We start from the raw sequence: 25,374 nt of genomic DNA on the forward strand, positions 1-25,374 counted from the left end.
CTCACCAAGTTGCCCAGGAGGGTCTCGAACCCGCGGGCTCAGGCAGTCCACTCACCTCAGTCTCCCAAGGTGTGAGATTACAGGCTGAGCCACCGAGCCCGACTTGTTGAAGTATTTTAAAACAAATTCCAGATATATAATTCCACCTCTGCGTACTTCAGTATTTATTTCTAAAAAACAGTGGACATTTTCTTACATACCACAGTGTGTTGTCATGTCTAACAAGAATTTTTTGTTATTTTATAAGACTCACCAGTTCATAAACAGATTTCCCTGGTTGTCTCAAAAATGCCCTTTTATTGATGAACTATAGAGAGGAATGAGTGGTTGAAAAAACCTCATGCCTTTCCTTTGGTCTCTGTAATTTAGTAGACTACTTTGTTTTTCTGAGCCTAAGTTTCCTCATTTACTAAGTGAAATGATGTGTGAATTTTTTGAATAGGGAATCCAAATGTTTCACATGTTAGATTTGCTGCAGTATCTCTTAAATCTCTTTCAATTAAAGTAAATCAGCCCACTTTCCTTGACTTGTTAGAGAAATTAGGTTAGTGTCCGCATTCTAGGTTTGTCTGTTTCCTTGTTTTGCCATTTGACTTTTTCCTTTATCTTCTGTTTTTAGAAATGGAAGTTAGCTCTAGAGAGACTTGATCAGATTCAGGTTCAGCTTCTGGTAGAACACATGGGAGGTGGTGCTGTGTGGTTCCTCTGGCACTGAAGCAGGAGGTGTGTGACATCTGGCTGTCCAGCTTTAGTGATTCTAAGATTCATGCTAAGAGGGGGTTTGGTGGTCGTGGTTGGATTCCTCCAAACAAAGCATTTTTAGACCCCATATACGCGAGGGGCCCAAAAACCCAGAATTCTTTTTTGGAGGTCGCCCCCTTGTAGTACACTTGGAATTTGTTCCTCTAGATTAACTGAAGTTTTTGTCTGGAAGTTTTGAGAAGGTTGCATCACCCTGAGTGACTTTTTTGTTTTCCTGCATTAAAAAAGTCCTCAAAGGGAAACATTTTGCTGTTGTGGAAGAGGTGAAATAAAAAATGGCAAAAGCACCAAAAGGCATCAAAATTGATGAGTTCATAAACTGTTCTGAGCAGTGGAAAAAGCATCTTGATAGGTGTGTTGCATCAGAGAATACTTTGTAGGTAACTAAAGTTTAAAGATGTAAGAGTTTTAATGCAATTTTTTATAAATAAATTCTGGGCTTTTTTGGTTCTATCCCTATACATGTTCTTGTGGTGAAATGACTAGAGGACTTTTTATTTCCTCCTTTCCTGATGATCTTGCTGCCTTGAGACCCTTCTGTGGACTGTGTCAAAAATCGTACTGCCAGGGCACCAGAGTGGCCCCCAAGGTCATTGTTCCAACTGTAATAGTCGACTCTTTTTTTCTTTGCCTTCTTCTATATGTTTTTCTTCTTTTCCTATTATTTTCCTTTTTTCTTTTCCCTTCTTTTTTTTTCTCCCAGTCATTCATTCACCAAACATTACTATGCTAGACACTGAAGATAAAGGGGTGAGTAAGGCATGGTCTCTGCTATTTTGAGTTGAAGATTGACTCTGTTCTCAGACTCTTCAATCAATGCTATCTCCCCAGTGATAGAACTCAGATCAAAAAAGATTGTTGAGACCTGACTCAACAAATCCTGGATGTATAAGATCTTTTAGTAATTACAATTACATTATTACATTATAGAATTTTATTTGTTACAAAGAATGCTATGCTCAAGGCAGAGCATTTTGTTTTTCTTCTATTTATAGTTGTTCCTAGGAAGGAAAATCTTTGTGGTCTTAGATGAAATTCCGTTCGTTCAACAGGGGCTTCTTTTAAGCATTTGTTCAAAGGCATGAAACAAGATTCTAAATTACATTCATTCTTTTGCTTTGACGAACTTCTTAAGAGGAGACTTTACTTAATGAGTCTGTTTGCGTTATTACAGAATTGCGCAATATTAATGATGAATACTAAAATGAGAAAAATTGTTTTATAATATTAGAAAAACCCACACATTTCACAAACAGAGACTAGATGAAGTAAGCATAGAGAAGCCACCATAGAACCTGGAATTGAGACTGTGCAGTTGAGTTTTTTTTTAATCAGCTCTGTCATCAGATCTTGGTTTGTCTGACTTAGAAAATCAAAGTGAAATTGTCATCATTATAAGCACTATCTTTAAATGTCCTGTGCCTTTCTCATCTTCCTTGATTTTGTCCTGCTGTTTCCCTGAAAGATACCTTTTCCCCAAGTAACATTTGCCTTGCTTTATCTTCTCCATTCCTAGGTTCATTCTCTGTCACTCGTGCTGAATAAAACCACCAGTGAGCTTGCTAAAGCGAATGTGTCCAAATTAGTAGCGCACTTGGAAATGATTGGTAAGTGAGGGCAAAAACTCAAACTTGTAAAATCTAGTCAGCATTTGAACATTCTGATCACAAACCTAATTGTCTTCCCATGCAAGGGAAGGTAGGAATCTTTTAAAACAAACTTTATCTAGGGTGGCTGTATAATTTTGGGGGGAGATATTTTTGAGGGTGAAAAGCGTCATTATTAGTAATTACACCTGGAGAACAGGCATTTTACAGGGTGTCTCTGGGAAACCGGGGATATATTTGCTTTATTGTTATAAATTGGAAGAGCTACCAACAGAGGGCATGGTAGCAAGAGAATATTGTGGCAAAGCTGGAAGTCTTTCTAATAGGGCTTTGTAGGTTGAACTTCTTAGTAGAACACAAGTGATCAATTATGTCAAGTTTAAATAGTAGGAATTTATAAAGTATGAATTAAAATGCTAATGCCTTCCTGAAGGAACATGTAGTTAATTGTGAAGATCACGGAGCTAAAATGTTGACACTGTAGTAAAAATAAGGATGTCTTTTGGGGAAGAAATGAACTGAAACTGAGATTTCATGCCAGGTGTAAATTACTTTGAAAAGCCTTCTAGGAGAGATTGATCTTTTAAGTTTCATAGAAACTTAGGGATTTTTGTTAGAGGACATTAGGGATAAAAAATAAGTGTGTGTCTTCAAGTCATTGGGAGGTGAATTAACAGGCCAACTATGAACACCTTAGTCATGGCTTTGTAATAATTATGATGATAAATTTTGTTTCACAGAAGCAACAGAATATTCCTTTTCAGCATCAGCAGGATATTAATAATGATTTGTTATAGATTCTCATTCTGGATGTGCATGTATACCTCTTCTCTCATCTTTCTACCTCCTAGGGGCTTTGTTCATGTTGTATCAGAGTAGTTGCAAATCTGTATCTCCAGTGTCTATCTACCTGAAACATTAATTTTGATTTTTTATAAAATCATACTAAAAGTCACTTACTGCTGCTTGAATACCTGACATATTTCTGACACTTCCTCTTTTATTCTTTTATCCATAGTACAATTAATAGACCTGATGACATTTCCCTGATTCTAATTAGTGGTTTTATCTCAGAAGGGATCAAGTTTCTCTCTGTGGGTCTGAGCACAGTGGCTCCCACCTGTAGTCCCAGCACTTTGGGAGGCCGAGGCAGGAGTATTGCTTGAGCCCAGGAGTTTGAGACCAGCATAGGCAACATAGCAAAACCTCATTTCTACAAGAAATAAAAAAATTAGCCAGGCATGATGGTTCATGCCTGTAGTCCCAGCTACTAGGAAGGGTGAGGCAGAAGGATTGCCTGAGTCCAGGAGGTTGAGACTGCCGTTAGCTGTAATCTTGTCTTGGTATGTCACTGCACTCCAGTATGAGTGACAGAGTGAGACTCCCAACTCAAAAAAAAGGTTTCTATCTGTATTTAGAAATGTTTTCTCCCTTTAATTAATCAATTAATTAATTTGTCACTACCTCACTCTTGCCCGGGCTGGAGTACTGTGACGTGATCACTGCTCACCATGGTCTCCACCTCTTGGGCTCAAGCGATCCTCCTACCTCTCCCTTCCAAGTAACTGGTACTGCAGGCGTGCACCACCACACCTGGTTAATTTTTTTGATCTTTTGTAGAAATGAGGTCTTGCTATGTTGCCCAGGCTGATCTTAAACTCCAGGGTTTAAGCGGTCATCCTGCCTTGGTCTCCCAAAGTACAGGGATGACAGATGTAAGCCACCATGTCTGGAGTATTTTGTCCTTTAAATTGTGTATGCATTTGCTTTAATTTCTTTCTCCTTATAAATGTTAGTGTGTCATGTTGCTGTATTATTTCAATCCCCTTTGGGCTTCTTCATTGAGACTGTTTGAAATATTGCATGAAATATTTTTCTGGGTGTTTTGGAATATGGAAATTTGCTTAGACCTTTAGTTTGATTACAGAGTGAAAAGTCTGGGTCATGTGTTTATCAGCTTTTGTTCCAGACATATTTAAAGTGTGTGACAAAAAAAGATACATAATAATGTGTTTCAACTTTTATATCCTCAGAGGGAGACCTTGCCTTACAGGGAAGCATTGGGAGTCTGTCTCTAAGTGACCTGACCGCCCATGGGGAGTTCTACAGAGAACGGTTTACCACAAGTGGAGAAGAAGCACTCATCTTCCAGACTTTTAAGTAAAAAAAAAAAAAAACCAAAAAAAACCTATCTTTTTCTCATTTGATATTTTGTCATAATCTCTTGCTGTTTCAAATTGTTTGTTAAATAATGAAGAAAAGTTTAAAAAATTTTTACTTTCTTAAGTGAAATTGAAAAGCTCTGGTTGTGCCAGGTGTGGTGGCTCATGCCTGTAATCCCAGTACTTTGGGAGGCAGAGGCGAGAGTATTGCCTGAGCCCGGGGGTTCGAGACCAGCTTGGGCAACTTGGCAAGACCTCGTCTCTACAGTAAATAAAAAAATTAGCCGGGCATGGTGGTGCGTGCCTGTAATTTCATCTACTTGGAAGGCTGAGGTGGCTGTGAACGTGCCATTGAACTCCAGCCTGTGTGACAGAGTGAGACTCCGACTTAAAAAAAAAAAAAGAAAAAGAAAAGGTCTGGTTATGAGGAGTCTTTCCTGACTTATATTAAATTTCATTAAAATGCACCTGTGTTGTAGTAGGCTATTCATACTTTATAAACAGATGGGCTATGATGGAAATGATTCTGGTATTGAAAGGCCTGGCTTTCATGCTGGTTTTCCACTCACTTGCCCTGTGACCTGAGAGGAGTCACTTATTCTCCATGCATCAGTCTTTTTGTCTAAGTGTTAAGGGGACTGGAGTCGTTAGCTCATTTTTAAGCATCCATCTAGATCTAAAAGTTCTGGAATGATTTTAGCCTGAGAATGTTAGTGATATGAGTGTTCAATTGCCTTATGCATTTTTTTGTTTATTAACACAATCTATATTGAATTGTTTTTATTTTAGATTTTAGAAGGTAAAATCTGGTTATTAAAGAATGATTTTTCTCAAAAAATAGAGTCTAAAGAGGTGGCTTTCAACTTGTTTGAGAGGAGTTAGAAAATATAGATGTTTAGGTCTGCCGCTGAATATTCCAATTTAATTGGTCTAAGGTGGTGCTCAGTCTTTTTCTCTTTGTTTTACACGTGCTGATGTTCAAGCCAGGTTGAGAAAAATCTGTCCTATATGTTGTCTGAGGACTTTTTAATTTTTAGGGGGATTATGTCATACTCTACTGAGATTTGATTTGTTTATATTACATACCACAGTGGCATGATTCCATAATAAATGAGATAATTAATGTAATACTCTTAATTTTCATCCTGGCACAAAATAGGTGCTCAGCAAATGTGAGTTGACTATGTCCTGTATAATAACTTATTATGACACCTGGCTCTGCTAAATGTAAAACAGTTTGTAAAAGTCTTCTCATTTATCTATAAATGTAGATTCTAAAACTCTTTGTCTACATTTCACTGAAGTAACGAGAAGACTTCTTTCTGGCTCTAGAAGACAGTTTTTCCCAGAAATATTGACTCTGATGCTTAATTTTCGTTAACCATTTTTCATGGCCTTATTTTTATTGTTTTTCAAGTCCATATCCTCACAATCTCTTCCAGGGACAGAGTTAGCAGGAATGCTGAGCTTTCCTTAAAGGCAGAAAAAGAGGAGGGTGAGAGATCAGACCCATGGGGGGCCTCCGAGTGAGCCCAGTACTGGAGCTGCCCACTTGGGTATAGCCCTGGCTGTCACAATAGACTCATAGCTATTATCATCAGCACATTGTAGAAGCTTACAGAGAGAGTGCCTGTCGGAGTTGACTTTGTGAAACTTATTTGTGGATTCCCACTTAACAGTTAAAGCTGTTTTTGGGGAAACCTCTAAACCTGAGATTTCTTCAAACCTAATTTGTGTCTTGCTGCTGTCTGAGTGACATTTCGTCCTAATTTCTAGATATGGGCGGCCCGACCCTCTGCTCCGGAGAGAACATGACATTCGGGTGAGCCTCCAGATGGCCTCTGTGCAGTATGTGCACACTCAGCGCTTCCAGGCAGAGGTGGTGGCCTTCATTCAGCATTTCACTCAGCTGCAAGATGTCTTAGGGCGGCAACGAGCTGCCATTGAGGGGCAGACGGTAGGTAGCCTGGTTTCTCCAAACTGCTTTTCCAGCTTGACTGATCAATAGCACTTTGAAGCTTCTAGAAATAAATCTGAAAAATTCACAGAAAAATAATTTATTCTTACTAATATGCCCTCCATGGAGCAGAGTACCTAGGGAATCTTACTGTAACTGGAGCACTTTATTCCTTCTTTATTCTATCATCCTAAATTGCTGTTAAAGTTTAGCTTTAACTTTTTGTAAAAAAGATAAGCGAAATTTACAAATAATGGTTAGGACTTCTGTCCCTTTTAGGACATTAGTGGGATACTTCTCTTGGAAAGTGGTAGGTTTTTTCTAGTACAGTAGATTAGAAGTTCCCAAACTTGAGTTTAGTGTCTTGGTATTTTTCCATAGCACATCCTAGGCCAAAAGAAACACCTAATGGTATTTCCATTTACAAAGTAATTAAGTCTAAACAACTTAATAAGTACATGTCAACAACTTAGTAGCTGTTTGGAAAAATAACAACACATCTATTGAAAGAATATTTTAATTTTATTCATAAATAACCACAATGGCTGATAGGCTGTATGTGTCTTTTGCACCCTGCATAACTTCTCAAACTTGTTGTTCCACATTTATTTTCTCATGGTACTTGCTTTTTATCATAGCAGCCCCTGAAGACACAGCTTCACAAAGGTACGACCTCATTGAAAGGAACATAGCATGAACTGGTATTGAATGTAAACTCCCGCAGGCTAGTAGTTTGTACCATGTCTGGCAGATCTTGTTTTTTCCTCAGAAAGTTAGGATATCCTGGCAGCACCCCATGAGTGTAGTGCTGCATTCTGTGGAGGTTCGGTGCAGTTTGGGAACCACAGAAAATAATTACAATGTAGTTACTTGTAGATATGTGTTAGTTGCCCTTTTTAAAAAAAACTTTATTAGGTGAAAGATTATATACACATATATATGTATATTATTTATTTATTTGGGTCATGATCTCTCTCTGTTGCCCAGGCTAGAGTGCAGTGGCACAATCATGGCTTATTGCAGCCTCGACCTCCTGGGTTCAGGCAATCATTCTGCCTTAGCTTCCTGAGCAGCTGGAATACAGGTGTATACCACCACACCCAGCTAATTTTTTGTAGAGACAAGATCTTGCTGTGTTGCCCAGGCTGGTCTTGAACTCCTGGGCTCAAGCAATCCTCTTGCCTCAGAATCCCAGAGTGCTAGGATTATAGACTTGAGCTACTGCGCCCAGCCTAAAGATTATAATTTAAGAAATAGACCCTGTCTTACATTTTAAATTAAATTTTTTGGGATACGTTATATATTGATTTGGTACAGTGTTAAAGTAAAAAAAAAAAAAGGGCATTTGGAGAAAAGTCTCCTAAGTTACTTATCCTCAACCACCCAGTTTCTCTTCCTGGAAACAATCAATGGTTACTGTGTATCTTCCAGATGATGTATTTTTAAAAAATATAAAAGTAGCATAATCAAATTATGGATTATAAGAAAAGAAGATTGTACAGTTTTACTAGTTGTACCTTAGCTATGTTTTAATTTACTTTCATTTTTAAATGCATTTTCCATGGTTTAATCATGGAATATATAAACTTTTTTCCCTTCTTTAAAAACTTTAAACAAGAATTTAGTGTTTGACAGCATTTATATGTTAGAGTATAATAATGAAATGAACATCTCTGAGCCCACCACCATACTGAGAGTGGAAACATTACTAATATTGCTGCATGCATGGCCTGTGTTCCTTCCCCATCTCATTCCCCTGTCTACTCAGGTAACTCTTCTGTGACTTTTGGGTCTTTAAGTCCCTCTAAGATTTAAAAAAAAGTTCTCAAGCAATATCTTTATATGTTTTATTATGATCTTTATAAAAACGATATTCAGGTTTATTTAATGTTCTGTGACTTGCTTCCCCCCTCCACTTAGTATGTTAATACAATTCATTCATATTGTGACATGTGATAGCGTTTAACTTATTTTCACTGTTGCATTTTATTGTATGTAACACAGATGATTTATTCGTTTTCCTGGGGGAACATTTGGGTTGTTTACAGTGTTGTGCTCTTGTGTACTATGACTCCTGAGGCATGTGTGTCAGAGTTTCTCTGAGATACCTAGCAGTGGAATTACTGGGCCATAGGATGCACATGTTTGTCTTTCCAAGATAATACCAGATTGTTTTCTAAAATGGTTGTTATCAATTGCATTCTCCCATCAGCACTGTACAGGTAATTCATATTCTTGCTAACACTTGTATTGTCAGACTTTTTATTTTGAGTCGATTATATGGTATAAAATGGTATTACATTTATGGTCATATACTTTTTTTTTGAGTTGGAATCTCACTTTGTTGCCCAGGCTGGAGTGCAGTGGCACTCTCATGGCCACCCCAGCACTGACCTGCTGGGCTCTGACGATCCTTCCACCTCAGCCTTCCAAGTAGTTGGAACTACAGGTGCGTGCTACCACGCCCAGCTAATTTTTTATTTATTGTAGAGACGTGATCTCGCCAAGTTGTCCGGGCTGGTCTCGAACTTGCGGTTTCAGGCAGTCCACTCACCTCGGCCTCCCAAAGTGCTGGCATTACAGGCTGAGCCACCAAGCCTGGCCTAACTTTAAATTGAGGAATAACATATGTATATATTGTGAAGCACATAAAACATGATAATTTTATGTATACACTTTTGAATCCAGCTTTTTTCTTTGCCTTTTGTATTCTCTTTTTCCATCTTGCTTCACATTGTCATAGCTATCCTATATAATAACTATATAATCAGTTAGTTTATTTAACCATTTTCCTATTTTTTTTTTTTTTTTTGAGTCAGAGTCTCACTCAGTTGTCCAGGCTAGAGTAGAATGGCACGCTTACGGCCACCCCAGCGTCATCAGCCGGGCTCAGGTGATCCTCCTGCCTCAGTCTTCCAAGTAGCCAAAACTACAGGTGCGCACTACCACGCCCGGCTAATTTTTTGATATATTGTAGAGATGAGGTCTCACCAAGTTGTCCAGGCTGGTTCTGAACCCCTGGGCTTAGGCAATCCCCTCACCTTGGCCTTCCAAAGTTCTGGGATTACAGGCTTAAACTACTGCGCCTGGCCCATTTTCCTATTTTTAAGATTTAAATTGCTTCTAGCTTTTCATTCTTATGAGTAATGTTTTTGTGAATATCTTCACAGAAGTGAAGTTTTTTTTTTCACTTTGTGAATTATATTTGTAGGATTGATTCCTGTAAATGGTATTGTTTGATCAAGGTTTTGAATAGTTTTGTGGCTCTCAATACAAGTCTGCTAAATGTTGTCTGTTGTATATTTTTTCCTATGTATTTTAGACAGTAGTAAATCTTATGGTGGTGAATTATTTGAGTTAGGAAATGAGATACTTGTGCATTACTAAGTAATTGGGTTTAACTTCCTGGGTTAAGCAGAGTTGAAAGATAAGTCTTTTAAGTTTTGCTTTATCAAATTATATAAGACAAGTGGGAGGTTAAAGGAATGTCTTTCTATTTTGAACATCTTTAAATATGTGGGATTTGAAGAAAAGCTGATCTTCTTAAGAATCTTTAATCCCAGCTGTTTGAATTACTTAGATTTACAGAGAGAGCTAAAGCCCTACTTTTATTTGCTGATAAGATCAAGAGGCTATTTTGTTTGAAACTTAAATTCCTTTCTCCTAATGTTGGTGACAGTGTATTTGACTTGTAGCTGGATTTTTATTCCTACATTTTCTGATGTCTGTAAATAATGATTTATAGGACTTTAAATTTCTTATCGATTGTACCAGATTTGATTTGGCCACATAAAAATTACTTCCTTTGTATTTTACCCCAGAAATATGATATAGTTGTTCTAAGTAATCTACTTTGCATTTAGTCTCTCATATTTGTTAAACTTTATTCACTAAGCAACTGTTGTTGGCAAGTGATGTTGCCACTTAAAACTTTGGAGCTGGTCTCAGTGGCTCAGCCTGTAATCCCGCGCCTTTGGGAGGCTGAGGTGAGTGGATTGCCTGAGTCTGCGGGTTTGAGACCCGCCTGGGCAGCAAGACCTCATCTCTACAATAAATAAAAAAATCAGCCGGGCGTGGTAGTGCGTGCCTGTAATTCTGGCTACTTGGATGACTGAGGCAGAAGGATCGCCGGAGCCCAGCAGGTTGAGGCTGCAGTGGCCGGGAGCGGCCGCTGCACTCCAGTCTGGGTGACAGAGTGAGACTCCAACTCAAAAAAAAAAAAAAAAAAAGAAACTTTGGGACAAAAATCAGGAATGTAGATTTTGCCACTGTAAGCTATGTGACCAACAGCAAGTTATTTTTCTTACTGTTATTCTGTTGACTTAATTATGGTAAGAATATGGAAGTAGCAGAAATAAGTAGGCTGTACATTTGGTAATCATTATATAGATGAGTGATGCTTTGGAGTTTTCAAAGTGCTTTCTCATGCAGTATCTTATTTGATCCTTACAGCAACCTTTTTTGTTGATTTCTACGATTATTTAGGAATGATGTGTCATGTAGTCTGCCAGGGGCTAGAAACATAGTGGAAAACAAGAAAGACAAGATCATTGCCCTCATGGAGTTTACATTTTAGTGAGAGGATATAAACAAGGAAAAATAAAAAGACAGTTATGATAATACCTAATGAAGTGGTGGTTGGAGGTATGTTGTTTTCATTTTGTAGGTGAGGAAACATTGTTAACTCTGGTTGTCTGACTCATGATTGGGTGTTTCTCCCATTAACATGTAACTGAAGGCATGTTAAAAATGTAAGAGCTTTCCAAGGATGCCATTGATAGTTTATTCGTTTTGAATCTATAAGTTAATAGTTTGAACTGAAAAAATACATAGTTGTGTATATAGGAAAAAAAGACTGAATATGGTGTTGATGTGGCAACAATAATAGCTACTACATATTCAATACCTCTAAGTGTTCAGGTGTACTGTCTCATTTAATCCTTACAGCAACTCTTTGAGGTAGGACTGAGCTGCCAGCATGGTAGCAGCATCTGTCCCTGAAGGAGAAGTTATGGGTGATTTCACCTTCCTTCTATTTATCTTTCTCTTCTAAATTTTCTCCAGTAAAATGAATTAATTTGTAATTCTGAGATTTACTTAAAGTGAACAGACTAGCCGTGAGTTGATAGATAATATCGATATATCGTGTAGTTAGAAAGTGAAAACTGTATTTGTTGTTTTGTAAATTCTCTGACTTATATGTTTAACATCTCAAATAAACAATAGCTTTCTATATTGTAAAGTTTTTCTCTTTTAAAAAAGTAATACATATTTATTTACATTTTTGTCAATTTAAAAATGTTAAAAATAATGTTTTTAATAGGAGATAAAAAAATATGAGTAAGCAAAAAGAAAATTTAAAGTGTCTGTCTTGTCCTTTTGTGATCTGTATTTTTTACCGATCAATATATGACAGATGTTTCTCAAGTTACTAATAACACTTTCAAAGGTTATATAATATTTCATTATACTTTTTGTTGGCTTTATTGTGACAATACATTTATTGCATATAATTTACATACAATAAAATCTGCCAGTTGTAAGTGTATAGTTCAGTGAATTTTGACGGTTTTATGTAGTCCTGTAACCACAATTCAAGGTTAAGAACATTCTATCACCCCAAAAGATTTCCTTTTGATTCTGTGCAGTCAGTGCTCTTGCCTTACCTCCTGCAGCTGTTGGTCTGCCTTCTATCACTGCCTTTTAGAAAGAATTCTGTAGATGAAATAAAATACAGTATGTAGCCATTTGTTTCTGGCTTATTTCACTAATGCTTTTGAGTGCCATCCATGTTGTTGTAAGTATCGGCAATTCATTTCTTGTTATTGCTGGGTATCATTTTATTATTTGAATGTAACAATTTGCCCACTTGCCTACTTGTTGGACATTTGGGTGATTTCCAGTTTGGGGCTGTTACAAATAAAACTGCTATGTATATATCACATTTGAGTCTTTGTGTGGATGTATATTTTCATTTTTCCCTCTTTTTTTTCCTACTTAAAAATTATTTATTTATTTTTCCCATCCCTAGACATAGGTAGGATATAGACGAGCACTTTTTTTTTGAGTCAGGATCTCACGCTCACCCTCACTGGGTGCAGTGGTACAGTCATGGCTCACTGCAGCCTCCAACTCCTGTGCTCAGGCTATCTCCCCTCCTATTAGCTGGGACTTCAGGCATGCACCACTATGCCCAGCTAATTTTTTTGATTTTTTTTTTTATAGAGACAAGATCTCACTATGTTTCCCAGGCTGGTCTCGAACTTCTGACCACAAGCATTTCTCCTGCCTCGGCCTTCCAAAATTTTGGGATTACAGGTGTGAACCACCGCATCCAGCCTCATTTTTCTTGAGTGAATGCCTAAGAGAAGGATTGCTGAGTCATATGGTTAACTGTATGTTTGACATGAGAAACTGTCTTCAAAATTTTTTTTAGTTTTTCTGTGTTATTTACTTTTCTATATGAATTTTAGAGTCAGCTTGTCAATTTTTTTCTTTTTCTTTTTTTTTTTTTTTTTTGAGTTGGAATCTCACTCTATTGCCCAGGCTGGAGTACAGTAGTATGCTCATGGTCACTGCAGCCTCGACCTGCTGGGCTCAGGTAATCCTTCTGCCTCAGCCTTCCAAGTAGCTGGAACTACAGACATGTGCTATCAAGCCCGGCTAATTTTTTTGATTTTTTGTAGAGATGAGGTCTCACCAAGTTGCCCAGGCTGGTCTCAAACCCATGGGCTCAGGCAATCCTCTTACCTCGACCTCCCAAAGTGCTGGGATTATAGGCATGAGCCTATGTACCTGACCCAGTTTACCAATTTTTACAACGGAGTCTACTACAAATTTGGTTAGGATTGCAATGAATCTATAGATCATTTTGTGGAGAATTGACATCTTAGCAATATCCAGTCTTTGGATACCTAAATATGGTATATCTCTTCATTTAATTAGGTCTTTAAGTTTCTCTCAGCAATGTTTTATTTTGGGTGTACCAATTTTATACTTCTTTTGTTAAATTTTATCCCTAGGTATTTCAGATTTTTCATACGATTGTAAATGATAGTAGTTTTAAAATGATTTCAACATCCAGTTGTTTGTTGAAAGTATAAGAAGTATAATTGACTTTTGTATATTGACTTGTTGACCTTGCATCTTGCCTTCTTGCTAAACCTACTTATTAGTTTGAGTTTCTTTGATTCTGTAGGATTTTCTACATAGATGATTAAGTTGTCTGCAAATAGGATAGTTTTACTCGTTCCTTTCCATCCTATATGCCTTTTATTTCTTTTTCTTGCTTTTTTACATGGACTAGGACTTCTAATACAATATTGAATAAAAGTGGTGAAACTGGATATCCTTGGCCTTGCTCCTCACTGTGGTGAAAGCATTCACTGCTCACCGTTAAATATGATGCTAGCTGTGGGTAGTTTGGACTTTTAGAAAATGATTGTTATTCATAGGTTTCCTTATCTTTTTATTATCTGTAAATTTTGTAACAGGGTCCCGTGCCCCTGCCCAGTATTGGCACATTTTGTGTCCTTCCTTTTTTCTTGATTTATCTTCAGATGACCAACTTACTGAGGCTTGTATCACAGCCCAGGCATACTCTTAGCAAATATGCCCATTTACACTTGAAAAGAATGTATGTTCTGTGGCTGTTGGGCGCAGTATTGTATAAATGCTGAATTTATTTTTCCGTTTTAATCTGTTTTCTATATCATTGGCTTCTTCTCTTTATTATTTTCTTCTATTTAGGTTTAGGTTTAGTTTGCTTTTCTTTTTCCAGTTTCTTAAGGTAGAAGCTTCAGTTATTCACTTTTATTTATTTATTATTATTATTTTTTTAAGGTGGAGTCTCACTCTGTCACCCAGAGTGGAATGCAGTGGCCGCTCCTGGCCACCGCAGCCTCAACCTGCTGGGCTCCGGCGATTCTTCCCCCTCAGCCTTCAGAGTAGCTGGAACTACAGGCACGCACTACCACGCCCAGCTAATTTTTTTTGATTTATTGTAGAGATGAGGTTTCGCCAAGTTGCCCAGGCGGGTCTTGAACCCGCAGGCTCAGGCAATCCACTCACCTCAGCCGCCCAAAGCACGGGATTACAGGCTGAGCCACCGAGCCCGGCTTGGTTATTTACTTTTAAATCTTTTTTCTTTTCTAAAGTAATGGTGTATACTTTTCTCTAAGCATTGTTTTAAGTATAGCCCATGCATTTTTTTTTTTTTTTGAGTTGAAGTCTCACTTTGTTGCCCAGGCTGGAGTGCAGTGGCACACTCACGGTCACCCCTGCGTCAACCGCCTCAGCCTTCCAAGTAGCCAGAACTACAGGCACGCACTATCACACCTGGCTAATTTTTTTGATTTATTGTAGAGCCAAGGTCTCACCATGCTGCCCAGGCTGTTCTCGAACTGTGGGTTCAGGCAATTCTCTCCCCTTGGCCTCCCAAATTGATGGGATTACAGGCTTGAGCCACCACACCTGGCCAAGCCCATGAATTTTAATATAATGCTTTCTTTATCATTTTGTTTTTCTTTATCATTTTGTTTTTCTATTTCCCTTCTGATTTCTTCTTTGACCCATGGATTATTTAGAAATGTGTAGTTCAGTTTCCAAATATTTGGGGATTTTCCATTATTCACTTGTTACTGATTTCTAGTTTTACTCCACGATGGCCATAGAATGTGCTCTGTGTGATTTTAATTGCTTTATAAATTCATGAAACTTTTGGGATCCTGAGGTTATTTGATTGTTAAACTTAGGAAATCAGCTAAACCTCTGAGTCAATTTTCCTTACTTTTTTCAGGTGAGAGATCAAGCCCAGCGCTGTTCACGGGTTCTCCTGGATATTGAGGCTGGTGCTCCTGTTCTCCTTATCCCAGAAAGTTCCAGATCAAATAATCTGATTGTAGCAAATTTGGGGAAATTGAAAGTCAAGAATAAGTTTCTCTTTGCCGGTTTTCCTGGCACCTTTTCCCTACAAGATAAGGTGAGCAATCAATACCCCTTCCCTTTTTACTTCAAACAGCATCGAAATGCTAATGAAAACTTCATATACTGCTGTCAGGTGATCCGTAACTGCTGTTACTTTTGTAGGATGACTTAAATAATTTTTTTGACAGTTTATTAACATTTCAGTTAACCTCATAATTAAGCTAATGTAAACTCTAACTCTTACTAACTGTAGGTAATAACTTGTTTGAACAAACAAACCAAGGCAGCCAACCTCCTATCTTTTTATGATACTTTCCCTATATAAACACATTCCTATCTGTAATTCAACTTTTTAGACTATGTGACTTTTTTCAGATGCTATGATTTGACCTGTGGTTTATCTGAAGCCATTTGTTTATTTATTTAAAAGTTTGTTGCCCAAACTAAAAGCAGAGTCTCATCAATGAAAACAAGCATTTTGATGTAGATATAAGGATTATCTAGGGATATTAATGTGACTGGGCACCTTGGAGGTGTCCATGCAGCTGCAGCTGTGAGCCAGAAAGTGTAAGCCTGGAGAGAGATCTTGCTTGTTTGCCTAGGCTGGTCTTGAATTCCTGGGCTCAAGCAGTCCTCTCACCTCGATCTCCCAATGTGTTGGGATTGTGGGCATGAACCACTGTGCCTGGCCTGATTGTTATTTTCTTGAGCTAAGAAAGTTCACAAAGGTTTTTTGTCAAATGACCTTTGTAAACTGTGCAAAATATGGAATGCTTGATGAATTTGTGTGGCATCCTTGTGCAGAGGCCGTGCTAAGCTTCTCTGTATCATTCCAATTTTTTTTAGTATATGTGCTGCTGAAGCAAGTACTATCTGAAACCATTTAATAATGTCTTAATAGTGAAATACATAATAAATAATGTATTGCTTTCCAATTTTAAACTACTTTGGCATTTATTCATTTTCTTACAACAGTGTTTAGGGTAAGTAGGATGAGCATTTTTGTTTGAGTCAGGGTCTCACTGTGTTTCCTAGGCTGGAATGCAGTGGCACAATCATGGCTCACTGCAACCTTGACCTCCTGGGCTCAGGCAGTCCTGCTGTCTCAGCCTCCCAAGTAACTGGGACTATAGGCATGTGTCACCACACCCGGCTAATTTTTTTTGTTTTTGTGTAGAGACATGGTCTTGCCTAGGCTGGTCTCAAACTCCTGGGCTCAAGCAGTCTTCTTACCTCAGCCTCTCAAAGTGTTGGGATTGCCGGCATGAGTTACTATGCCTGGACTGATTGTTATTTTCATTTGGGAAAACTAGGACTCTGAGAATAAATAAACAAGAAACATTTAGGAAATCCCAGACTCTTAAAGCCAAGAGGACTTTGGAGTCGTCTAATTAGCCCCCTTCCACCCATTTTTTGCATTTGAGGAGACTGAGTGACATTTCTGAAACTATCAGCGAGGTCTTGCTGTTCTTGGTATGTTTCATTATTCCTTGCTGGTTTACACAGTAGCTTTTCCTTAGTCTGTCTGCTTATTCTGTGCAAGCTCAGTTTAGCATGTCAGAAAAAGTACTTACTGAAATTCTCAGCTACTGCTATTTGTAGCCTATTTGTAGCCTAACAACTAATAACATAGGGAGAGAGAGATAGCCTTTGAGAAGATGTACATGAGATTTGATTGTAAGATCTTAAGACTTACAAAAATAGACTGCTATTTCTTGAATGCTTTTGTATCAGCCTGTGCTAAACTGTTTCATATAAAAGGAAACTACTCAATACTTTTGACACCCATACCAACACTAGATACCAGCTGGGTGTCCTACAATTCAGTTGTGACACTACCTGGACTTAGCACAGACCCCACAGGTTAAGGCCTCAATCCCACAAGACTGCCCCCTTCAGATACCAGTCATAAGTAGGGGTCTCTTGTCCTTCTGACCAACCAGCTATAAATTAGGTGTTGCCACAACCCTCCTTAGGTTTAGTAGAATGACTTGTAGAACCATTATAACTCTGAAGTTAGTCTCAGAAGAAAAATTGCCAAAATATTTTAAGAAATTTTTGCAAGCTGGGCTCAGTGGCTCAGCCTGTAATCCTGCGCCTTTGGGAGACTGAGGTGAGTGGATTGCCTGAGCCCGCGGGTTCGAGCTGCCTGAGCAACTTGGCGAGACCTCATCTCTACAATAAATCAATAAATCAGCCAGGCGTGGTAGTGTATGCCTGTAATTCCGGCAACTTGGAAGGCTGAGGCGGAAGGATCGCCGGAGCCCAGCGGGTAGAGGCTGCGGTGGCCGGGAGTGCCCAGTCTGGGCGACAGAGTGAGACTCCAACTCAAAAAAAAAAAAAAAAGATATTTTTGCAAAGGGGCTTTTATTTTAAGTCAAGTAATAGCATATAGTTTGTAGCATTTTAATGAAAAAATTTCACTGTATTTATTTTTGAGGATTTGATTTTAAGTGGCAGTGCATACAAGGATCGCTATTTCTTCAAGGTATTAATATGCTTTTTTTTTTGCCTCCTGGTTATTCTGAAAACCTTATGGGATTCAGCAGTCAATTCACATTCATATACTTAAAAAAGAAAATTTAAAAACCAGCCCTTTACAATATCTCATTACTTGGGAAAGCCTGCTTGTTACTTTGGTTTAGTGTGTGTGTATGTATATTACTTTCCACTTATGTAGAGAAGTCCTTCTTAAAGCCCATTAAAAAGGTCTTTTTTTTTTAAAGTTCTTGGTAGTACTTTCTTGGTGATTTTATTTTATATCTTTAAATCTTAGAAAAACTGTCTTGTTCCATACCAGTGGTTGTTCTGTAGAATTCCATAAGGGCTGCTTGGAGTGTGTTGCTTGTTAAAGTATGTGTTTTTAAGTAAACTATGAAGTTTACTTCGCCATGTATACATATACAGTTCAACATAATTGATCAGCATCTGTATGAAGTGAATAATTAACTTTTTCACCAACCGTCACTTTGATTTACACTTGCCCTTTAATACATTTGCACGTGTGAGGTTTGTCTAATATGCTTTCTAGTGGTTAAAGAACAAGAAATAATTCTGAAATCAAAGCTTTCAGAGGGGCTATTTATCCTTGAGTTTCATGACTCCTGTGTGTTTGGAATTGTTTTGCATAAACCTACGTTTTAATGAGTACAAATTTGAGCATTTTTGCATATGCTTTTTTGATTTTTCTCAATCATAGCTTATACTTAAACCATAATTTCTAAGTCAGAGTCTTTCAAAAACTTTGAATTAATCTTTTTAAGCCATTGATTTATTTAAACGAACTACAGAGAGGATGTAGAGATGAACCAAATGAAAGGGCAACAAACTTTTGCAAAGTTTAAATAAATTAAGCAAGAGGGAGGGTTTTTAATGTTGAAATGCTTAAGTAATGGCATTTACCTAGTAATTTGCCTTACCAAAAAAAAAAAAAAATTACACCAAGTAAGAACTGGTTTCTTTTACTGTTACTTATTATTACTACTCAAGATAACTGTGAAAGGGAACACTATGTTTGTATTCTTTTCCAAAGCTGAGAGGAGTAAACATAAGGCAGCCTTATAGGGAGGACTCTTTTTCCCCTACTCCCAATCTGCCGCTGAGAATGGGCGCATGGGAACAATCCTATAATGGAAGAGCCATGCAGACATGTAGCTCTGAGGCTTCGATGAAGAAACCATGAGAAGCTTAAAAGTCAATTATCGAATCTTTCTTGTGAAATAGATTTTCCTCTGTTAACAGTTAACTGAAGGTACTAAGTGTATAAGAAAAGAGTAGGCTTGGTGCAGTGACTCTTGCTTGTAATCCCAGTGCTTTGGAAGACTGAGAGGATTGCCTGAGCCCAGGGGTTTGAGACCAGCCTGGGCAACTTAGTGAGACTTTGTCTCTGCAATTAATCAAAAATTAGCTAGGTGTGGTGGCACCCGCCTGCAGTTCCAGCTAGTTGGAAGACTGAGGTGGAAGGATCCCCTGAGCTCAGAATAAGTAGTATTTTCAATAGAATTGCAGACTCTTTTGTATTTTTATTAGCTGTTTTGATTATTATGCCCTTGAGCAGAAACATAATAGGAATGGCTAACCTTTTTTGTTTTCCGTTTTGTTTTTATTTCTATAGTTACTTAGATGGGAAATATAAACCCATGAGGGGCGATTTCTAGAAAGCACAAACACATTGCCACTGTCTACTGCCTAATCTTATTAGAGCCATATTGCCATTAGACATATTTTCTTAGAATAAAATTAGCCTCTTCACAACAGCAAAGCAACAATATATCATATGACTAAACGATCTGCTTTCCTTGCATTTGTCCTAGATTAAAGTACTTGAAGCAACTGGCAACTTTACATTTGCTCTTGAGCCAAAAGATGGTATCGTCCTGCAAAATTGCTATAGTTGTCAAGAGCTGTTTTTTTTAAGAACCATTAAATGATATGTAACATCTCTGCAGATATTTGTGGCAGTAAATGCCATGTCCCCTTTAGCCTCTGTGTATGGGATCTGGGAGACTGAGGGAATTGTGAGTATTCTGGAGTCTTTGAAGATCCTAGGGATTGAACCAGGTCTTCTCAGGTGTTAAAGGTATAGTCCCACCAACAACAGTCCATTCCTGCATTCTAGTTTTATTTCGTTTCTTCTCAGGAATCTGTGCCTTCTTCAGTTTCCCCAACGGGTACTCCCAAACACAATATGAAGAAGATGACAGGCATGGAGGATGCCAGGGAAACCTATTCCCAGGGGCAGCCCATGATGCCTCTTGCTGGAATGAGTCTAGGCAGTCTGAAGAGTGAGTTTGTGCCCAGTACCTCTACCAAGCAACGAGGACCACAAGCTGCACCGTTTGTCGGCCAAGTTTCCAGTAGTCCAGGTAAAGGAGGAGAAAAGACCTTTATAGTGAAGGTAGGGGAATTCAGGGGGCCGTTCCAGGAACCAGAGGGTGGAGAGATTGTGTCCAAGCAGATGCCAACGAAGAGACAACATTTCTTGAGTGATGATCAGATTTTGATTTTGCTTTAGAAGGTTGAAGAATTTTAGGTACAGATTTAGCAGTGGGTCAATGGTTAAATCAGCAAGATAGATACAGTGTATTAGTATGGTTAAATTAGCAAGATACAGTGTAAACAAAGAGATTTTTAGGTCATCTATTAGGATTTTTTTCTTATAGGTGATGATAGATGCCACCAGGTGGTGATAGTATAACCAGAAAGGGCCCTGTGTCCTTGCAAGCCACTATCCAGATACTATTCTTGCAAGTCACTCACTGTTTAATTCTAAAAAGTAAAAAAAAAAAAAAAAAAAGCATTAGAAAATTAATGTGAATTATGTAACAACATAAATACTGTAGTAAGCACAACTTTTAGAAGACCATGAACCATGTGGTTATTAGTGTTCTTCTCTACACTGTAAGAATTAGTCATTCTGACCAGGCATGGTGGCTCACACCTATAATCCCAGCACTTTGGGAGGCTGAGGTGAGAGGATTGCCTGATCCCACAGGTTCGAGACCAGCCTGGGCAACTCTAAAAGCAATAAAAAAATTAGCTGGGTGTGGTGGCTCATGCCTGTAATTCCAGCTACTTGGAAGGCTAAGGCGGAAGGATCGCCTGAGTTCTGCAGGTAGAGACTGCGGTAGCCATGAGCATGCCACTGCACTCCAGCCTGGGCAACAGAGTGAGACTGACTCAAAAAAAAACCCACAAAAAGATGAAAAGCATTAGTCATTCCAAAATGAGAGCCTTATTTTGGCTTTTCTATTTTTGTTTTTTGTTTTTGGAGTCTCATTCCATCGTCCAGGTTGGAGTATGGTGGCGTGCTCACAGACACCATAGCCTCAACTTGCTGGGCTTGGTGGATCCTTCCACCTCAGCCTTCCAAGTAGCTGGAACTACAGGCTTGCGCCATCATACCTGGCTAGTATTTTGATTTATTGTAGAGATGAGGTCTTGCCAAGTTACCTAGGCTGGTCTTGAATCCCCAAGCTCAGGAAATCCTCTTACCTCCACCTCCCAAAGTGCTGGGATTATAGGTGTGGGCCATCTTGACTTTTCTGTTTTTAAATATATTCTAGGTGGGTGATGTGCTGTATAAGTGGGGTGCTGCTCCGAGGCGCTAGACAGGGAGGCAGAACATGATTAGCTTCAAAGACCAGTCTGGTGTGAATGGGCTTGGAGACATGCAGGACACAGACTGAGGGAGGCCACTGATGTCTTTTGTTAGAGAGAACAGAGGAATGATGAACTTCTTGCAGTACTTTGTAGTTGTAGAGGTGACAGGAAAGTGGGGTGGATAGTTATGTTAACAGTTAAACAAGAGAATCCTTATCACCATCATAATAGTGTAAATACAATGTAAATAAAGTTATGGAACACATACTATGTATCAGATATTGTCACCCATTATTTACATTAATTATTTCATCCACATAACACCTTGTAGAGTTTTATTTTTCTTCCCAGTTTACAGGTGAAGTGACAAAGCCTGAAGAGATTAATTTAACTTGCCCACTGTTACGTCGATAGTAAATGGAAGAGTTGGTCTATGAATTTGGCTGTCTGACTCCAGAACCTAATTTTTAACCTACGTGATGTTGCCTACCAGTCTACATGCATGCATATGTAGAGCATAGAGGAAGATGCACCTGAGGGTCACTCAACAAATCTTGTCTGTCATTATTGATGCTCTGATGACAATGATGATTAGGAATAAGACCAGATTTACATAAAGGCATATGCCTTTAAGATGCGATTTGGGATGTTTTATAGAAAGGATGTCTCTTTCCTAACAATGTCACTCCTACTGATTTGCCTTTTGTTTCTGAAATTCTCCTATTAGTGATATATTGCCTTGGATTAAGACCATGGCTTTCACACTGTTTCCATGTAGCCCTAGAATTCCATGACAGTACCTTGGGGAATCTCTGAAGCCTTCTTCATTCCCATTCCTTACCCCCTTCCACCAGATCAGCTCCACCTTTATCTATTTCATATGTGTAATCAACAAATCAAGAACTGATTTGTTCAGTGCACACTTAGTGCCAGTTGTATTTTGTTCCCCAATATATTAACATTCTGCTATACATGATTCCTGCTTTGGTAATATTTATAGACTAATGAAAAAGACATTAAACACATAAAATTGATAGATTATAATAAATATTATCATGGGAGAGACAAGAGAACAGGGAGGACCACGTTTCAATTGAGGTCCCACCAGGAATGCTGTCCAGGCAGCAAAGAGTGCCTGAGGCTCATTGAGAAGGGCTAAGAGCGGCTTGAGATGGAGTTAGAGAAGCAAGCAGTAGGCTTCTGCATAGACTTGAGATCCTGAGGGACTGTGACACAGTGTGTGCTTGGAGGAGAGGGCAGGCAGGCAGGATGAGTTGAGCATGTGGGGTTTGCACAGGGAGGTCTTGGTGCCCAAGTGGAGACTTCTGGATGGCCAGCTTTCTGAGCAGTGGACAGTAGGGGGAGGCAGGCAGTTGTCCACATTTTCCAAAGATAGAATGAGCCTTGAATTTTTAGTTTTGTTCAGGGCCAGCCCTTCTGGGGTCCCATTTTCTTCATGGTCCCTCTTTCCTTGATTCCTTGTAGAAGACCATGTCTGCCTGCTAGATTGCATTGTGGTGGATCTCCAGGACATGGACATCTTTGCTGCAGAGAGACATCCACGAGAATACTCCAAGGCCTCAGAGGAAAGTAGTGGAGATCTGATCTTCCCCTCCTATTTTGTGCGACAGACAGGAGGAAGCCTCTTAACTGAGCCTTGTAGGCTGAAATTGCAGGTGGAAAGGAATTTGGACAAGTGAGTGTTTTACTACAAGTAGAATCTTAACTTGGCAATTGGTGGTGTCAGGGTAAGTCTGGAAGAACATAGCTATTCACTTATTTCTTTTAACTAATGTTTATTGAGTCCTTACTGGGTGCTAGGCATGAGAGCTACTATGGTGAAAAAGAAAACTTCTGCCCTTCAAGAAACTTGTTTTGTGAGTGATTTAGGAAGGTAACTAGATGATTCTAATTTAGTGTTTGATACTGTGTTACAGGATTATAACAGTGCCTTGGAAACGAAGGGACATGAATTTAGCCTGAATTTGGGTGGTGTAGAGACGGGACCTGACTGCGGGCAAAGTTTTCTGGAAGAGACGGACATTCAAATTACGTGTTCTGAATATAATAGATTCTGGACCTGCTATTGCTATTTACTCTGGAATTCCATTTAATCAGTATAATTGTTTAGATGCAGGTTTGCCCATTTCACCCCATTAAGCAATCAGAAAGTATGCATAAAGACTAACAAACTGATCCTGATTAACCCTTGCAGTTGGCCTTGAAACACAAGAGTGCTTATTTCTATAGTTCAGAACATTATTTCAGTTTTCATTATTAGTTCCATATCTGGCTGAGAAAGAAGCCTCTTGAAAATGAACAATTCCAGACATACCTGGGGCCAACAGAATCTGACTCTCAGGGCCAATGCTCAGATGTATATAAGGTCATTGGATGGTACTTCTGCTTATTTGACCATGTACATGGACTGGGATCTGCTGATACAGTGTGTGGTAGCTCTCAGTGAGGGGCATTGATTTTGGAGAAAGCAGCCCACATTCTGCATCTCAACTCCAGGGAAGGATGAGGTGTGGCTGTATAGAAATGAGAGATGTTTCCATTTGTAGCATTTTGAAAAGCAGTCTCATTACTTGTATAGAGTATGATTTAAATCCCTCTTTGGCCACCCCCTTCACAGTTCCTGGGTTTGGACAAGTCATTTAATGTCACTTTTTTAGTTTCTCTCTGGATTAATGGTACAATTTAGTGGTTCTCACTGGGATGTTTGTGTTTCACTTTTACTTGTTATTCAAGTGCTCCCTGGCTGGTGTTCAATTATGGTTGGCATGGGTTATATTTAGTTTTACTGGCTAAGCAGTCTTAAGAAGAGCTTCATTATTTAGAAATCGAACACTTTGTTTTCTTTTCAAGCAATACTTTCCCCCAAAAAAGTGCTTTGTTACTCTGCTTATCTAAACTTTCCCCACTCCTGTCAGTGTTTATGTGCAGATAATTATACTGTTAGGCCAGATAGAGGGTGATACATACTGCAAAGTGTCCTGTCAGCTTCGCACACCACAGAAACAGGATCTCAAGATGGCACTTGGTCATCTTTCCCAGTTTTTCTTTGTTAATTGCATCATTGGTCTTTTAAAAATCAAAATTAAAAAATGTATTACTTTTTAATTTTTTTAATAAAGTCGAGGTCTCACTATGTTGCCCAGGCTGGTCTCAAACTCCTGGACTTGAAGCAGCCTCCGGCCTAGCCTCTCAAAGTGTTGGGATTACAGATGTCCTGGCTACCATGCCCGGCTACTGTGCCCAGCTACCATGCTTGGCTACCATTCCTAGCTACCATGCCCTACCTTGATGTTTTAAAACTCTATTGTTTGTAGGTATGTAGGTTTTTCTCTGTCTTTAGACAAAGTAGTTTTTTATATTCCTCTGCCATTTCAAATTCTAACTCTTTACTTTATATGCTTATAGCACACTTCACCCATTTTTAATGTTGAGATAAGTTATATATGGGTTGTGTCCATTCCCCTGATTTCAACTTCTGCCCATTCCAGCTGAGATGAGTCACCTGTTCAAATCTTACCCCAATTCCCCATCTGGACTCAAATGTGAAATGCTAGTGTCTGCCTTTAGTTACCAATACATCTGAAGAGATAAATAAGGAGCCTGACATTTTTCTTTATTGCTTTCCCAGCTGTAATTTTCAAGCTATTTCTGAGTCTGATGAGATTTTCCATATTAATAGATTAGGTAGTTAATTTGAGAATTTTCCAAATGTATGATTTGGGATAAAAGGGTTTTTTTTGTAGTTGAAGCATGACAGTCATAATAACTTGCTTCATTTGGAGCTACATGAAATGTTTTTTTTATTAGAAGTTGGAAATTAACTGGCTGATAATGTAGG

The 25,374-nt window shown here is 38.6% G+C and overlaps 1 protein-coding gene across 2 annotated transcripts in view; it reads left to right on the top strand.

Annotated features, from left to right (window-relative positions):
- The window catches only part of VPS13D (vacuolar protein sorting 13 homolog D), a 255,403-nt gene that overhangs the window by 50,248 nt on the left and 179,781 nt on the right, over window positions 1-25,374 (top strand). For both annotated transcript variants that reach the window (XM_021706673.1, XM_008073459.2), the window contains exons 21-26: window positions 2,279-2,369; window positions 4,403-4,529; window positions 6,308-6,488; window positions 15,286-15,468; window positions 20,053-20,278; window positions 23,001-23,211. In XM_021706673.1, coding sequence (XP_021562348.1) covers window positions 2,279-2,369; window positions 4,403-4,529; window positions 6,308-6,488; window positions 15,286-15,468; window positions 20,053-20,278; window positions 23,001-23,211 — 1,019 coding nt within the window. The remainder of the gene's footprint in view (window positions 1-2,278; window positions 2,370-4,402; window positions 4,530-6,307; window positions 6,489-15,285; window positions 15,469-20,052; window positions 20,279-23,000; window positions 23,212-25,374) is intronic.

Source organism: Carlito syrichta, unplaced genomic scaffold (genome assembly GCF_000164805.1).
Source record: "Carlito syrichta isolate Samal-C Ts95f unplaced genomic scaffold, Tarsius_syrichta-2.0.1 Scaffold315850, whole genome shotgun sequence".
Classification (NCBI taxonomy): Eukaryota; Metazoa; Chordata; class Mammalia; order Primates; family Tarsiidae; genus Carlito; species Carlito syrichta.